Source organism: Besnoitia besnoiti, chromosome I (genome assembly GCF_002563875.1).
Source record: "Besnoitia besnoiti strain Bb-Ger1 chromosome I, whole genome shotgun sequence".
Taxonomy (NCBI): Eukaryota; Apicomplexa; class Conoidasida; order Eucoccidiorida; family Sarcocystidae; genus Besnoitia; species Besnoitia besnoiti.
Genome location: NC_042356.1, coordinates 1715109 through 1732095, shown reverse-complemented (window position 1 = coordinate 1732095; position 16987 = coordinate 1715109). Strand labels below are relative to the sequence as shown.

The window sequence follows — 16987 nt, the reverse complement described above, 5'->3', positions numbered from 1 at the left end:
GCACATGCACGCCAGAAAAATACCGGAAGAGGAGCAATCTATTGGAGCGCGCCGCGCATGTCGGCATCGAAGGGGCAAGCGTTGTGACGGCCGCCGTCCTCGCCGAGAAAAATCTATCCGTGCTTTCCCTTCATGCAGAAAACACATACGAGCTCTACTTCTTCCTTCTTCGTTGTTTCCGACCGAGGACGACCTCGGGAATCGCGCAGAGAAGGGCGCGCCCGCTTTGCCCGCCACACAAGGGACAGCGATCGCGAGCGCATGCAAAGCGGCGGCCGCGAGCGACGCGACAGGCGCGACGCCAAGCGCCGAGTAAGCGAAACCCGCAGGCATACGGCGTGGAAATTCGGAGAGGTTCCGCTCCTGGTCTCCATTTCTTCGCTTCCATACACTCTATGTCGAGGAGATGAGGAGCCAGGAAACGACATTTGAGGTCTCGCAGGGCTCCGGGCGTCGCACATCTGCCGAGTCAAGACGCCAGCCGCCCCCCCCCTGAGGCTGGTCTTAAGCCAAACGACCCAGCCTCTCAGGATGCCTCAAGGCACTCACACGCCAGTCGTAGACAGACACAAGGCGCCTGAGCAGACACACCAACTCCTCTCTCTCAACAACTGCAGCTCCCTCTTTATATATATATATATATATGGCGTGTGCATCCAGGGCTCGCGTCTTGTGGGGTGGCACATCTCGGGGTCTCAGGCTCTTTCGCGTGCGTCTTGCAGAGGAGATCTGAGAGGAGAGACTCGCGAATGCGTTCCTGTTGACGACAGGTGGGCTCATTACTCGCAAAAATATGCCAAACAGGCGCCGCTGACCTTGGAATGTGCGGCGCACCTACGCAGCGTCTGTGGGATGCGGCGCAAAGCTGACGCAGTCCTCGACCAGTCCGGCAGCGAAACCCGACAGAAAAGACAGGGGCTCGCCGCCGCGTTATCTATCGCCTCTCTACAGTCACGTAATACGAAAATGCTGACGAGTTTCTGAGGACGCGAAGCGATGACACGTGGCTCGCAGGTGGCGAGTTCGCACGGCTCTACGAGCCCAAACACCATCTAGTAAAGGGCAGGTATAACGACCTCTAGGTGGCACTGTGGGAGCATAGAGCGTGCGTGCTCACTGCGTTTGTTCGTCTCAGGTTCCCAGCCCTTCAAGTCTGGGTTGGGGGTGTAGCCGTCACCTGGGAGCTGGTGCCCTGTAGGAGAGGCAGTGTCACGAAGGCAAAAGGGCGACGGGTTGCTGCACAGTTAGCTACCCCAAGAAGGCCGTTCGCGAGTCCCTGCGCCCTCGAGTCCATCGCTTTTATGCAGAAAGTTTTCCCAAACGGGTCCAGAGAGTGAGTGAGGTTCCTCACCCACTCGACGGCGTGTGGATGGTGCTGGCGGCGGACTCACAGGCGAAGCCCACGCCGGTCGTGATACTCCAAAGAGAGAAATGAAGCACGAAAGGCAAAAGGAATGTCGTTTTCGTTGCCTCGGGCAGGCTCATCTCCCCTTTTTTTCTCCGTGATGTGTGTTCTCATCTAAATATATGTTACAAAACAGACCATAAAACCTTTTACATAAGTTGCGATGAAAATTATTTATCGAAGGCTATTTATACCTAGCTATTTAATGAAAAGAGCGACACATCAACCTTGTGAAGTTAAACTTCATTATAAATATTTATGAGTTACTCGAGTGCGTCACCTCTTTCACTCCTCAAGCCCGTCGGCCTCTCGCAGCCCCTCGTCAGTGGGTTTGTTCGAGACCCGCGCGAGGCGGGCGAGGACTTTCTTCTGCAAGTTATTCGACTGTATCTTGAATTCCCGAACACCCGTTGACGGAGCAAGACGTGGCTGCAGAAGGAGAAGGAGAGGGACTGGCCATGACAGCGCCTAAACGGAGAAAAAACGGTCTGCGACCTTGCCCTACATCTGAGTCTTCTTTCCTCCGCCTCCTTTCCTGCGAGAGAGGCGTAGCTCGCGCTGTCGAGACACGTGAGACACGTCGCTGTCAAAAACTCTGCGTTTGTTGTTCTCCCTTGCTCGTTCATCTCCGAGTTTCACCGGGCAGTTCCGCATTCGTATGTCCAAAAGGCCGCTTGCGAGGGACGCGGAGCCCTCTTTTTTATTTTCCATGAGGAGGGAGGAGAGAGACGCAACGGTCAAGAATGACACAGCGCTTTCCTCGACCTGACGTCCTCGGTTTTCTGCTCCAAGTCTCCGTTCCAAGCCTAGGAAACTGCTTCCTTTCGTCCTCCTGTGAACGTTTGTGCAGACTTCCGCTTTTCCCTCTCGACGTTGGTTCGTTGGTTCGCTTCGCCTGTCTTCTTCACCTTTTCCTCGTGCCTTCCTCGTCTGATCTGTTTGTTCTACTTCTCTTTCTCTCTTCTCTTTTCCGCCGGCATCCCTCGATCTCGGGATCTCGTGTCTCAGTCCTCTTCGTTTTACTCTTGTTTTTTCCGCCAAGTGGAGTCCCTTCTGCCGGACGTCGCAGCAGGGAGCCCTTTGAACGCGCGTCGGACGCAACTGCGCCGGCGAGCCGCCGCCGCAACAGAGGGAAAGCACTGTGCGATTGTCTCGTTGTGTCTTCAAGGCTGGTAATGTCTGCAGGGAAGAGTGCAGCGCTTTGTGCACAGCAGAAAAACCCGCTTTCCGCCTTTGTCACCCTCCGCGACCAGGCCTCGTGTGTTGAAGTCTCAGGCGAGGATTCCGTGGAGGGGTGCTTGACTCCTAGTTTCTCGTTCGGCTCGCATGAGTCGCCGTCCGCGGGTTCCCTGCTGCACTCTCTCTCCACTGTTTTTCGCGTTCTTTGTTTTGGCCGTCTCCTCACCTGCCGTTTCACTTGCCGCCTTCTGCCTGCCTCGAGAGCTTTTCGATTTTTTCTGCGGCGGTTTCCTCCCCGCTTCTTGACCGGCACCATGGGGCTCCGCCGTTCTGCGTCCTCCATGAGAGGTCCCTCTTCTGCCTCCCTCGCGTCTGCGTCGCTTCTCTTCACCCTGGTCTGTCTGGCGCTCCCCTCTGTCCCGCCGTCCCCTGTCTCCGTTGTCTCTTCGCCCTTCGCCGCGCTCCTCACGGCGTCCGCAGCCGCGCCGCCCCCCCCTCCTCCCGCGTACAGCGCCGGCGCGGTCGACCCGAACGCGGCGCAGGGGTACATTCCGCCGGCTTCTCAGCAGGGCGGCTACTACGCGTCTGAAGACCAGCCGCCTGTCCAGAACTACGCGTCCGCGGAGGGCGGCTACCCGCCTTACGCCGCGCCAGCGGACGGCGGCATGCCGCCCGCGCAGGCGTATCCGCCGTCCTACTCGGCGCCAGCTGCCAACTACGCAGGCACTGTGAACGCTGCGCCTCCCAGCCAGCAGGCTTCACCCGCGGGCGCGGGTCAGGGGGGTCAGGCGCGCCCTGCAGCTCCACGCGCGCCGTTCGTCGAGGGCGCGCCGCATGTCCTGCCGCCCGCGGCGCCAGCGAGCGCGGCGGGGGGTGGAGGAGCTTCAGGCGCCGACGCCCGCAGGAGCGCCGGGAAGCCTCTCTGGCATGAGACTGTGGGGTCCGTCGAGCTGCCGCGCCACTCCTGGGTGGCGCCCCTGAATGCGGAAAACAGCCTAGGTAAGCAGTCAGACAGGTCGCGGAAAGGGCGTGGAGGGCGGGCGACGCAGGGGAGGCAAGTCTCCGCCGACAAGAGATCCGCCAAAGAGCTCGTATTCGCCGCGCGGTGCGCGGTCTAGGGTTATCTGTTTCACCAGGGAGAGGTGGGCAAGTCGAGGAGACCGTGGACACCTGCAGTGGGGAGAGGGTAAGTAGCTTGCAGTAGCGTTAGCGCGGTGTGCGCAAGTCTTCAGTTGCGAGTCTCGCAGTGTTTCACTGCCTGCGGAGCGAAGCGTCCGGCACATCTGCGAGCGAGAGGTTTGCAAGAGCGGGTCACGCACCCAAGAAGCGCGAGATGCAGGATGGGGAAGTGCGTGAGCACCTGCGTCGAGCTGATTAGACTGCCTACTCTCTGCCGGTTCTTCCTCCGTGCAGGCGGCCCTGTGTGTGTCGCGTGTGTCGCCGTCGGAAAGACGTCGCTCGTCCGCCGCGCGACGAGATGGAGGTTACGAGAGACGACGTGCCTCCATTGCTTTCCTCTCTCTTGTGTCTCTTTTTGTAGGCGAATGGGACTTGGCGATGGCGACTGTGCCTGCGGAGCGGTACGTGGTGCTGACGCCAGCGGTGGCGAACCGGACAGGTCAGTTTTGGCATCGGCAGGCGCTGCTGACAAGTAACTTCGAAGTGCAGTTTGGCTTCAGCGTCTACGGAGACGACAAGGCCTACAGCGACGCGGCCAACTCGCGTTCGGCGGCGCAGCGAGCCGACAAGCAGTCGACCGGCGCCAACGGCGCGCCGCTGCGGGTGGGGAAGCCTGAGGGCTTCGCCTTCTGGTACGTCTACGAGGCGTACGCGCAGGCCTTCCCGCGGACCCTCGAAGAAGAGCAGGAGTGGAAACTCTTCGGCTACAAAAACCGCCCCAAGGGCCTCGGCGTCTTCTTCAAAGTCTTTGACCGCGCAGGCTACGTGCGGCCCTCCATCTCCGTCTACTACAACGAACAGGGCAGCCGCGCACTCGACCCTGTCCGCGAAATCCCGTTACCCGCTGGAATCTTCTACAGATACCGAAACTTGCCCGAGGTAAGCAAACGCCGAGATCACCACTCGGCAGCGGGGAGAGGGGGGGTGCAGCGAGGGGCGGCGAAGGACCCTGCAGTGAGGACGATGACGCATAGGCGCGAAGGACAGAAGGCGAGAGGAGGGGGCCTGCAGCGCAGGCAGTCGACGCGTGGGGCGAGGCGAACTAGCCGGAGGCGCCGCGTGTATATTACATCGCCGACTCGGACTCAGCTGCATGCGGCCTTGTATGTATGGATATGCATATGTACATGGACATATGTGGGTAGATATGTGTGTATGTGTCTGGTTGCGTGTGCTTGGGGGCATTCTCGCGTGTGTTTTTCGGGTTGCGTGCTGGTTCAGAATGTCCACTTTCTTGTAAGTTGTCTGCGCCGTGCTCTGCAGCCCGTCGTGTTCAAGCTCGCGGCGGGGCCGGCGGGCATCGTTGGTGAAGTGCGCGCGACCTCGGGAGGAGCGTGGCTCACGTGTTTCCACTTGAAGGACGTGCGGCTGAAGTCGAACGGGTTCATCGGTTTCACGGCCTACAACGGCCCGGAGGCGGCCTCACTGGTGCCGCCTGTGGAGAGCCCCGATGCGGCCGCGAGGCCGCAGCCCGGCGGCGGCGTCGCAGATCTCGTGGTGCTCTACTTTGTCAAAGTCTGGAACCTGGATTTGAGTGTGCGCGGCGAGAGTGACGAGTTGCTTGCGCAAGAAATGTCCGACGTGCCAGTAGATGACTTGCTCAAGGGGCACTCTGTTCGCAAAGACGAAAAAGCTCTCACGGAAGCGCTCAAGCAACTCGCCAGAATGATGTACAAACACATCGCCGAACAAAGCCCCAGGTGAGCCAGCGACACCAAAACGAGACAAACTTCGCAACGCGGAAACAGAGATCTGTCTCAGTCGCGTCTCCCCCGTCTCTCTCTGCTGGGCGAGAGGGGGGGGGCTGAACTGCCGGCGTGTCTCACGCCGGTTTCTGGAGGCGACCGGGCGCGAAAGAAGGGTCGCGTGGAGGCGGAGGACGCGCCGCGGAGGATGCACGCATGCAGCAGGGCGCGGAGCGTTGCGGTTTCAGGTGGGCGTTTGCGTGTGGTTTTTGTCTTCTCTTTCCAGAGAGCAGGCGATGCAGCGCACGATCAACGCTCTCGGCGCGCAGGTGACGCGTCTGGCGGCGGACGTGAGGGAGATGAAGAAGGAGATCCTGGGGCACATTCAGAAGGCCGGCGCCAACTGGGCGAGTGGAGGCGCGGCGGCCGGGGAGGCCAAAGACGCGGGCGCAGGGACGGAGGAGGCGCTGCATACAGTCCGCACAGAGTTGCACGGGCTGAAGAATCTCCTCGCGCAGCACTCGCAGATCCACCGCGACTCGATTCACACGCTGCAGCAGAAAGTCGAAGCTGCGCGCGCAGGTCAGAGCCGGCTCCAGGCGAGGGTACCTGGATGAATTTAAGCGACCGTGCGGACATCAAACCCCGCGAATGTCTGCGCAGGTGACTCCTCCTCTCTCAGAGCTCTGTCTCTCTGTGTCTCTGCCGCGCGGCCCTTCGCGGCCGCCCTCCCGCCGCAACGCGTCTGCAGGGGCGCGGATGGCTGCATACATCGTTTGCAGGGCCGTCCTCCTGCGTGTGTGTCCCTGTGCAGCCCCGACCAGCGGCGTGGCGCCTGAGCTACGCGAGCTGGCGACCCGCGCCAGAAACCTCGAGGCCACGATTGCGGCCAAGGAGCACTTTTCGTTTTTCATGACGATTGGGATGATCCTCGTGCTCCTCGCATTTGCCTTTTTCGTCTGGAAGCGCTTCCGAGACATGGAGAAGAAGCATCTGCTCTGAGTGCCTCCCAATCGCTCTCCTCTCGCCTTCGCCTGAGTCGTCAAGGAATGCGCTCTCCCCCCGCGTCGAGAGTTTCAATGGATTTGCAGGCACGCGGTTTTCGGCGCGGACGTGCATATAAACAGATTGCAGGCTGCGTGTCGACGCGCGGAAACGCTGATATGCATCTGCGTAGTGTCGCTGTCGCTCTTCGCGGGCGCGACACAGAGTCCACGCTTTCGTGTCTCTGCACAGCCGCTGTCCATAGAAGCCATGTGTGTTTCTGCGAAGGGCCGCGGTCACGCGCGTCTCCCTCGGAAGCGAAGCGGGGGAGAGGGGAGGCGGGGGGGGGGAGGGGCGAATGGAACCCCAGCGACCGCGTGGGTCGGGATTTTAAGAGCCGCGCAGCACCTGCGTGTCTTGTGGCGGGATCTGTGTGCGCGCGTCGGCAGGCGTGAGACGCTCTCGGCGCTTGGGGGGGTTCAAAATTGGTGGCTGGGACGCTCGGAGATATCCGCGTGCTTTCTTCTCGGTCGTGTGTGTGGACCGCGCTGCAGCAGACGCCGAGTACGAAGACGTGTCTGTGCGAGTGCTTCACGCACCACGTGCGTCGAGAACTCGGGCAAAGTGCAGCCCCATGTGCGGGCGGCCGTTGGCTTGCGTGCATATATATATATATATATAAATATACATACCCTAGACTCTACATATTCATGTATATATATTTATTTGGTTGTAGGATACGCCTCTCGAGCATTTGTGTGCGGAAGGCCTTGCTGTCGCGGGCAGTGGCGGAGTAGATGCGCTGCGGGCGATGCCGTGTGTGTCGAGTCGCGGCGCGAACCGGGGAAAGATTTGAACATACACATTGAACACGTTGTTGAAAGCAATGTTCCCGGCGGCAGCAACAAGGAGAGCGACAGGTCGAAAAGTTCGCGAAAATCCAGTCACTTTAGAGCTGAGTCGCGACGATTGTAGGTGGGGGGCGGGGCGAACGCACAGCACGTTGTCGCTTATTTCGCGAGCCGACTCGGCGTGTGCTCTCTGCCAGCCTGCTCAAACTTCAGTCTGATTCACCCTAGCACAGCGTTTTTCAGTGCAGCAGACATACCATACCAGAAGAAAGCAACGAGGAGATCGAAGAGAGAGGAGGGAGGGTTCGGGAGCAGCCACAGGGACGGTAAGTGCAGCGTGCCCTGAAGGGAGGGCGGACACGGACAGGAAAACTGCAGATGGCAGCGAAGGCGAGCGAGATTTCGGCGGTAGCGGAGGCAACCAGTGCGGCAAAGCGGCCCAACGTGCCGGCGAATTGAGAGTTTCGGCTTCTGCTGTCGCTTTTGGGTCAGTTCACAATTTCCGGATCGTATCTCTTGTTGACATGTTTCCTATCTTTGGATGAATCGTGGACCTCATTGAAAACTGCTAACACCCCAATCGCCGGCGTGTCACTTCTCCGAGAGGCGTGCACGATAAGCGAGCGACGACCTGCACAACGGAGGGAAGGAAGGGGTCGTTTTGTAGTCTCGAGGCGACGTTCAGGATGGACTGACATCCTTTTTCTGGACCGAGACGGTTCGCAGTGATGCACGATTCCCCGCTGCATACGGACCCGCATCGCCTTATGAGAGGCGTACTGTACAGGAATCGACTGTCACCACCAACACGTGAAACACGGCGGCGGGGGCAAACGCAGAACTATAAACTGGTCGCTGTGACGATGCATCCACCCAAATCGCCAGCACCCGCGTGACCGTGTCGGTGCCGCCCATGCGCGCCGCACAGCACCGAGGTTTCTGCATGCGGGTTGCGCCCAAGGCTCGTGCATTTCATTAGTGCCTGGCCTTAGCCAGCTGCGGCGGACGGATGACATCTCAAGCAAGCAGAAAAAATAAAGCAGGGGCGGTGCAAACAGGACAAGGCCCCCGACTACCTTTTCAATTTCCCTCTGTTGCCTCGTCCTGTAACTGACCTCCTTTGATAAGCTTCTATTCAACTCAAAATACCCGCAGTACTGCTTGAAACGCATCATCAGTCTATGGAAGATGCATCAAAGATTCCTGTCAACCTTTCTACTGGTTGCAACGTATGAATCGCCAGCTGGTGTGAGATGTCCATGGTGCATTCTGCTCTCGGGCCACAACAAACTGTAGTACAACCTCCAGGCACTTCAGAGAAGCTCCGCATGAACATCCGGTCGAGGGTGTAACGTAAACCTAAGGGACATCGTTGGAGGCCAGTCAAACATGCGTGTTCTGCGTATTCTATGAACTGTTTAAAAAGCCAGGGTGCGTCACATCATACGTAGAATGGCTTTTTGTAGCATACAATGCGGGGTATTACAAAGTACTTCCTCAACGACCAAAAACGTCGTTTTGAGGATGTTGTACGGTCTCTCACTGCTTAATGAAAGCTGTATCGTAACTGAGGCTCATTCCGCCGAGGTTGCGCACTGGCATCAGGGCCGTAACGAACTCGAGTTGTGTTCTATGCCGCCATTCCTCTCAACGCTGTAATCGTAGTCATCGTCCGACGAGTCGCTCGGGTACTGCAGGAGAAGGCGAGATACAACGTTTTGAGGGGCCCCCAACGGCAAGTTACTTCTCTGGATTCGCCGAACAGCCATAGCGGCAGTCTTGCCAAGAGGGCGGACCTTAGGCTTCGTTAATGGATCTCTCCACGGCCGGAAGTGTGGGCACGGAAGACCTTTCGCTGCTGCTGCCCGCTCTCGTTGCTCTCTGCGCCGAGCCTTCTCACGTGCTGCTTTCTCGTCGTGTCTCCGAAGTTTCTGAATGTCGAAGTAGAACTTCACCTCGTGCTTCGTCAGCCACTGTGTCATGGGCACACCATTTATGAAGGTGAAAACCAGCCAACAATGACCATAGGGCTCGCAGTCCTCTACCAGGTCGTAAGGCGGCTCCTGTATCCACGGTTCAAACCACAGATCCCACGGGATTATTGCCTGGGGCCAGCCCTCTGTGAAGCCACTACTCACGTGTCGCCGTTCTTGCCGTATGTAAGTGGAACGCGGTCGCAAACCTGATAGATGCAACGCCTCCTCTGGTCTCGTCGCTACTGTGGGAGTGCCTGAGGGTAAATAGACCGACGGGCTCTGCGCTTCACTTTCTGGGTTCACAGGCCGCCCCCCCCCAGCATGGCTCTGTCGCTCGCCTGCCGATGCGCTCCCGGCAGCATTCTGTCTCAATCTGCCAGGTGGCCACCTGTATCTAGCACCCACAACCATGCTTCGGCTCCGTGAACCACCCTCGGTCTCGAGTATGTAGGCGAGACGGCGCGATTCCTCGAAGTCCCGTGGAGACTGCATGCGAGCTGAGGATTCTCCAGTGGAGCTGAAAGACGCAACACGCATGCCACCTGAGCGCACGCCCCATGTTCTCCCCCTTTGAAACAGGGACGCACAACGCAAACGAATCTGGGTAACGTCGCTGCTGTGGTGGCTCCCTCGCCCGCAGGAGTTTCTGCGATGCCTCCGGTGCCACACTCCCGAGGTCCGCGACTGTGCACCATGCTGGTGGTAGTTACGGCTAGCGAGCTCAGACGAAGAAAGAACTGTCAGGGCGTGGTCTCTCGAAAATAACTCTGCCGTTCGGGCGAGTAGCGGTTGACACAGGGCATGTGGCAAACGTGCTGTGGTCGTATAAGTGCTGAGCTCAGTAGATTTTGACGAGGGCGCCTACTGCCGTATAAACTATACCACTCCACAGGCAAGAGCGATGCAGCACTCCCTCACCTGGAGGCGTGCGAGCGAGTCCTTCTGGATCGTGCTTGTGAAACGGCTTCTGCGTCGCCGGAATGCCGGGGGATTTCTGAGCTTCCAGAGGCCTGAGAAGGTCGCGGCCAGGCCGATGAGCCAACAACACTTGCTGCCGAGTCACCGCGATGCCAGTTTTGGCGTGGATGCGGCAGTTCACTGCGAAGTGGAACTGGGGGCTGTGCAGATGGCGCTGCAGGCCTTGTAGGCGTCGCCCGGCTCGGCGAGCGATCTCGCACGGTGTAAACAGATGTGTTCCGATGGGACCCGCGGCGCGACGACGAAGTTTCACGAGAGCGATGGGATACGCAGGCGGCCGACGCCTCAGATGACTGCCTTTCTGTACCGGTCCTGGCAATACGGGGGGAAGACAACAACGGTTGTCGAGTCGAAGACGGGGGTAGTTCGGTAGGAGCCTGTTCTGAAGGGCGCGAGCTAGATGATAGCTTTCGGACTGTCGTCCCATGATGCCGAGAACTGCGCAATATAGGCATGGTTACTTCACCTTCGATTCTGCCAGCATGTGATGAAGGGGGATAATTGGTAGCGCCGCAACAAGCGGAGGCAGTACACGTTAACGCTGGAAGGAGAAGCCATCCCGCGCGCAGCGTGGGACTCTTAACAGGTGCAAGCGCCTGCGCCTGTATGCTGCTTCCTCCGCCACGAAATACTGCTGGTGTGCAACTGCCTTGGTCGCTCACACCGGCCCAACAGTCCGTGAGATGATATATTCCGATACCAACCGCATACACGAGGAAGCAGTAAAACACAGACATCTTGATCACCCCGCACTGGGCGTCTTCCGTCGTCCTCTTTCGGTCAAGGTGCTAAAATAGTGTTGCCGTTGATGTTCATGGCAGCTGAACCAGAGCTACATGCGGCAGTTCTAATGGATGGCTGCGGATTTCCCTGTAAGAGCAGAGGGAGAACGCGTCTGCCTGCGTGTGTGCGGCGCGCTACGCCGGCCGGCGCGCAGAGTGGCTGTACAGGCGATCCCGTCGACAGTTCCTGGAGGTTGGCTCCCCTCGCTGCCAGTGTTTATCTAGCTCTCTCCTTCGTCTCCTTGGGAGTACGCCGCTGCACAGTTCTCGAGAGTTCGAGGACCCGGGGGTAGCTCTTCGCAGCCCTATACGTGTTATATCAAGGACCAAGGTTCTACATCGTCCGCTTCGTGGCTCGTACCACCATAGTGACGAGAAGCGAAGACCAGCGTGCACGCATAAAATCCAGTGGAAACATGTTTCCTTGTCGTAGTGGTAAGGAACGCCGGTGACTCTTGCAAGCAAACCTCGAGCGGGATACACTTCCCCGTCGTGGAGGTAAAACATGTCTTCTCGGGCTGGGGTCAACGGAAGAATGCTACTGGCGTGAAACACAAAACACTATGCGGGAGATTTCATGACACGCCACTATCATCAATATCAATCTTCCCCTGCTGTCGCAATGCCCCCCCTGCCGCTGGCGAGATCACTTTGGCGCGTTCTTGAGCGGATCTCCTCGGTCCACCAGAGGGGCAGCGACGGAACGCTCGCATACCACGCGCCGCTACCCCATTTTCTGCCACACGCGCAACACTGGACACTCGCGCACGTCTTCCGAATAGCAAGTCTGATCATTTCTCCAGATTCGATAGTGTAAAGACCTGACAGATAAGGGTTTAAGCACCGCGGACTGTTCGCAGCATACTTTGGCTATATGTCCGTACTTAAGGCCTCAAACGGTGACATCGTATGGAAATTACAGGGATGCCATGTTGAGGAGCGATGAAGGCTGCACCTAGAGCGGGTGCTTCCTTCTAGCTCGATCACCATCTCCAATGTCACCGGGCACACCTGCCGCGAATCCTCTCCTCTCCTCGAACCGACGGTGAGACTTCTTTAGAAACGTGCAACTTTGTCGCCCCTGCCGAAGTGACACAGGTCCCGGCGCTGGGCTTTCCATTGCCTTGCTTGCCTCCCGCACGCAGTATTCGAGTCATCCGCTGCTACTCACTCCGCGTCGCTGCCACGACGTGCCCGGGCCAGTGGCCCAACTCACCTGCCAGCGTAACTGACTGTGACTTATTCGAAGGACCGGATGACTGATAACCTGTCGTGCAGACCGACTGCGTCAACAACAAGTACGAATCCTAACATCTGCAGACGTTCTAGATATTTTCTACTCGAGCACAAGAGCACGCGGGGTCAGCGGAGCTGGCAGAGTTTTGGGGAGTTTGGAAGCACTCTCGCTCCATTACAAGTGTGGCGACCGTGTTTTCAGCTGCCGCGTAAGGCTTCTGATGACCTTGTCGCTGTCGCCGGGCGCGGGATACGTAGACCTGCAGAGGCTGTCGCTGCGCGAGGCGGCTGGCTATGACTGTGGCGGCGCTGAACGGGTGGACGGTCGGTGCGAGCGCTCGAGCGCGAGGTTTTTGGTGGGAGCATGACGCCGATGCCTGGAAGGCAAATCAGTAACATGCAGAAAAACCTGAAGTGTGGTGGCGCCGCACTCTATGAAGAGCGGGTTACGGAGACAAAACGGGAAGCCAAGTGACGTTACTGGAGGCAGAGAAACAACTTCGGCGTGAGGAAATTTACGCGACACGCCAGAGTACCCCAGGCATACAAAGACTAACAATGCTTGAACCAACCCGGCGTAACGGGAAGGACTGTCGTGTCCGTGTAGATCCCATTCAGTTGGGGGGTGAGTGTTGCTAAATACGCGATGCACCTGCCAAGCGGCCGCTGATTGGTAGGGCCCGGTGTACGCCTTTGGGGTGGTGTTTGCCTGAACTGGACGGCGACGTTATTTGGCGAAGCCTCTCGTGGTGTCCCGGCCGCAAGCTGCATGTCAACTGTCCGCGCTCCCCTCTGCCTTACCTCGCTGGTCGCCGGGCATGAGATCGTCCTTATTGAAGGGATATCCATATAACCGCTGCGACATATCAGGGGAGAAATCGACGAGTCGTCATCCATAGCAGCTATACGTTGCCGTTGCGTACGTGCGTGGCGCGGCTCCTAGACCGGCGATGCCATTTCGTTAGAATCGATCAGTCCGCTAGCTCTGCCTCATCACCACTTCGAAGCCCAAGTGACGCGCGGTCTCTGGTCTCTTGCAAGCAATATTTAGCGCGTCCGAACCCCTTGCCACAACTGGAAAGGGCGGCCGCGACGCGGACTAAGTTTGTCAGAGTGACGCCCTTGCATCTAGAGCGGTGGTGAATGCTCGAGCGGCACTGCGGACACGGCCAGGACTAGCTGCCGTACCGTATATAGCGCTTCGTTTCCTGGTTGCAGCGTCAGTCCTGTAGCTTGCCGGATTAGCTGACCAAAGTTAATCGAAGGAAATATCTTAGTGGCTCCCCAACTACATTGGCACCCACCGCTCAGCAGCTGATGCACTGCGTGCCTTCCCTTGCGCCTAAGAAACGATGTGAGGCCTGATCCGCAGAGGCATGAACCTGGTTGTCCTTATGCGGACCTTAAATCACGGAACTACGTACTGCGCAGCTGCAGCGTCAGCGTCGTCTGTTCACGTTGGCTTCTGCGTGGTACTACGCTTGCTCTTGCACTGTGGCCCACACATGCAGCCTGAGCTCGCGAACTCAGAGTCCTGCTTCTCCGTGAACCCCCTTATCTGACTTACATGACCGATGCACACGACAGTTGGCATGAACGAGTGCAGTCAATCAGAATCGTTGAAGTGACGGACTCCTGCCGCCGATTCAAGCAAACGTGTCACGGGGACACAAACACAGAAGGGGGAACTGCTGTGACGGCAGCACACCGCGACTCAGCGCTTCCTTCGCCTTACTTCAAAGGAAGCGAACGCTGGCTCCGCTATCACTTTTCTTTCGACTATATCCAATTTGTCAATCCGACTCTGGGGACTCCCGACGTGCCGAAGCCAATGGAGCATCTTCTCAACGTGACCGCTCGATCCTTGCACCTCTCCCATGACGGTACCCCCCGGCATGTTCTGAACCCACCCCGTCAAGCCCATCTGCTGAGCTTGTTCCTGCGTGTGGGCTCGAAAAAACACACCTTGAACGCGGCCATGCACCTCGAATTTCACAGACACCATTCCGTCCTTCTCACCCCCGAGAGAAAACCCGCCTGAACCGTGTGCCATGGCGAAGATTTGAAGAATAATGGCAAGGTTCACACTGCCGCGAATCAGAAAGTGCGAATGTGCAGGGAGAGAGAGAGCGACGGCACAACCAATCATCCGAGCGACATGGCAGACGCTCCCGCGCTCAGAATCCACCTCCTGACGCGACGCCCCGCAGGCACAGCTAGCTCCTGCAAATATCTACCCCCTCTCGGCAAGGCAATGGATTGGTTATCCTCCTACCCGATGGCCTGCAACTCTCCTTTCGAATTCGGCGCGTCAAGAAACCTCTTTGTTGTGCTCAGACCCCAACGGTGGGCGACACTGAACGCAGTCAACCGACGCGACCACGGACCACAATCGCAACCCACGAGTATGGGATATAACGCACTCTACAGCTTGTTCACTGTCTCTCTACACGACCAGCCGCAATCTTCCTTTGAGTCAGGGTTACAGCGAAAGAAAACACTTCTATCCGCACGCTGCGTGCAATATCCACTGCGCAGCTCATGCGATTCTGAAAATAATATGCAAGCCCGAATCAGTGTCAACAATGCCACTAATTTCCCCAACCTGCAAAGCGAATGACGCGTCTTCGAATGGCTTTTGCATCATTCCTCGTGTGAAAAAGCCCAGGTCGCCCCCTCTCTGAAACGAGCCACAGTCGCTGTATTGACTTGCAAACTGCGTGAAGTTCTCAGGAGAAAGGCCACTGGCCTGAATAGCCTGCAATTCAGCCCGGGCCTGGTCTTTGGACTTAGTAACAGGCTGGTTGGTGCGGCGAGAAACCGGATTTCTTGACCCGTTGTGCTTTATCAGCACGTGCATGCAGCGCACCTGATCGGGTGGCGAACCAGACATCCTGACCGGTGCTACCAACACAACGTGGCGGTGAAGAGCCGCTCCAAAATGAACACTCACGCGCCTGGCAAAAAACGTGGTCTTCTTCCTCTCGTTCTGCCCCAGCAAAACTCCTGTCTTCGGTGCAAGTTCAGACAGCGACGCCAAAATAACGGCGAAAGGGGGATCCTCGGTTCGCGAAATGCCCGGAACAGGACAAACGACGGCCGAAGTTACGCGGAGCACACACGGGAAAAAATCAGACACAAAAGTGAACAGGATGCTCGACGACAAAACCTGAGGTGTGCTGGGTGAACCTGGTTGTCTGGTAATCGGCAACCACGAAGGTGAGAGTGTTCAATGGCGCAGTCAACACCCGATATAACCCAGCGCATGCGTTATCATCAACGAGTCCGCAAAAGTCGTACGAGCAAACAAATGGCGGCAACTCAGCAGATGCCCCGTTTCAAGTGGTGGATGGGTGCCGAATTGTTTGTCACGGCGTGCGAGAACGCGTGTGCATCCTCAGTAAGCGCGCATGCGTATGGACCGCGCAGTGATTCGCTTGTCTTCGTGAGTTCGGTCACCTTGGGGGCGCACGCAGATAAATTCACCGCTTTCGGCGTGGTTGTTCGCCCTTGCCTTTTGCTATTCTGAGCGTCCTTTAGCTGATCGAGTGCCGCAGTCGAGTTTGCCTTTTTTTGCTGCCGGTGCGGTAAGGCGCTCAGCGTCTTTGTCAGGCTCACTAGGCTTGCGACGCGCGGTTTCCTTCAACAACCGTAACACTTCACCGGTGTTTGTGTTCATAACTAGTACAGTTCCACTGCCTTTCCTACCCCCGATATTGCCACCGCTGTCCGGCCCTTCTACTTCTTCGTTTTCTGGTGAATAGACTCATGGATGTCATCTGGCTGAGAGACAGCTTTCCAGCCCTCCTTCCGGACCGATTTATTCCAAACGTAAAAGCCGTCAAACATGCGTCTGCCTGTCTGTACATGGTGGTACCTCTTTGAGCCGAGACACCGGAAAAAACGCAGCTGACGTATTTCCATCTTGGTTGAGGTCAGTAGAGCTCAGTGCCCAGGAGCCCGCGTTTCTTCGGCGCATCCCTTCGGTGCACTCCTTCGGCGGTTTTTTCCCTGACTGGCCTCACGCCTTTGTCCTCTGCGCCTGTTCGGTTTCGGCGTGTCGTCTTTCTGTTGGTCTTCGGAGTGTTGCTGGCTTGCTACGCGCAACTTGCTTATTTTCCTCTCTCGGCGCAGTCCTTTGTTGCGCGCGCGGAATCGCCATCCCTTGAACACACTTGAGGCCGCCCTGCGTGCCGTTCTGGGGAGCTCGCATCCCACTCAGCTCACGAAAAGCGGCTGCCGGGGTAGATCCCAGGGCGGAAATCTCGCGGGACGAACTTTTCTCACTGGCTGTAGTGCCGCCGGCAGAGCTTCGAAGGAAAACGAGTTATTTCGGGCCCGGCGGCGCGAGAGGCCGCAGGCGGCTGATCCAGGGACGCCCCTACAGTCTTCTTTGTGTCCTGGGCTGGCGCGTGGGGTCAAGAGAATCCGGAAACGGACGCCTCGAGGCTGGCAAGGAGAAGCACAGTTTTGGAGAAGGCGTCTGCCGGCTGTCAAGAGGCTGGTCAGGAGGTGGCACACATACGCAGGAGTTCGCCGATGCTCAGCGAAAGACGGGCCGGCACCGGAAAACGTGGAAAGGCGCTCCTAGCTGCTTCCTTCGCCTGCGAGGGACAGACTTGACGGCGGCGCTGGATGATGAGCGCCGCACGCTGGCAAGACTCGCCTTGCGCTGTCAAAAAAACGTGGACGCCATGTAGTCGATTTCACGGCATGAATGCACATGGATCTA

General features: G+C 57.9%; 4 protein-coding genes across 4 annotated transcripts; 1 reads left to right on the top strand and 3 right to left on the bottom strand.

The window, feature by feature from the left end:
- Positions 1 to 2898: 2898 nt before the first annotated feature.
- BESB_002580 (lectin family protein) lies at positions 2899 to 6450 on the top strand (the record flags this gene model as incomplete). Its single annotated transcript, XM_029359013.1, has 5 exons — positions 2899 to 3583; positions 4125 to 4642; positions 5027 to 5463; positions 5735 to 6030; positions 6263 to 6450. The coding sequence occupies 5 exons, from the start codon at positions 2899 to 2901 to the stop codon at positions 6448 to 6450; spliced, it is 2124 nt and encodes a 707-aa protein (XP_029221926.1).
- Positions 6451 to 8884: 2434 nt separating this feature from the next.
- On the bottom strand, positions 8885 to 10664 carry BESB_002570 (uncharacterized protein; the record flags this gene model as incomplete). Its single annotated transcript, XM_029359012.1, has 2 exons — positions 8885 to 9801; positions 10178 to 10664. The coding sequence occupies 2 exons, from the start codon at positions 10662 to 10664 to the stop codon at positions 8885 to 8887; spliced, it is 1404 nt and encodes a 467-aa protein (XP_029221925.1).
- A 3305-nt stretch (positions 10665 to 13969) lies between these two features.
- BESB_002560 (acylphosphatase family protein) lies at positions 13970 to 14308 on the bottom strand (the record flags this gene model as incomplete). Its single annotated transcript, XM_029359011.1, has 1 exon — positions 13970 to 14308. The coding sequence occupies one exon, from the start codon at positions 14306 to 14308 to the stop codon at positions 13970 to 13972; it is 339 nt and encodes a 112-aa protein (XP_029221924.1).
- Positions 14309 to 14794: 486 nt separating this feature from the next.
- On the bottom strand, positions 14795 to 15148 carry BESB_002550 (peptidylprolyl isomerase; the record flags this gene model as incomplete). Its single annotated transcript, XM_029359010.1, has 1 exon — positions 14795 to 15148. The coding sequence occupies one exon, from the start codon at positions 15146 to 15148 to the stop codon at positions 14795 to 14797; it is 354 nt and encodes a 117-aa protein (XP_029221923.1).
- Positions 15149 to 16987: the final 1839 nt, after the last annotated feature.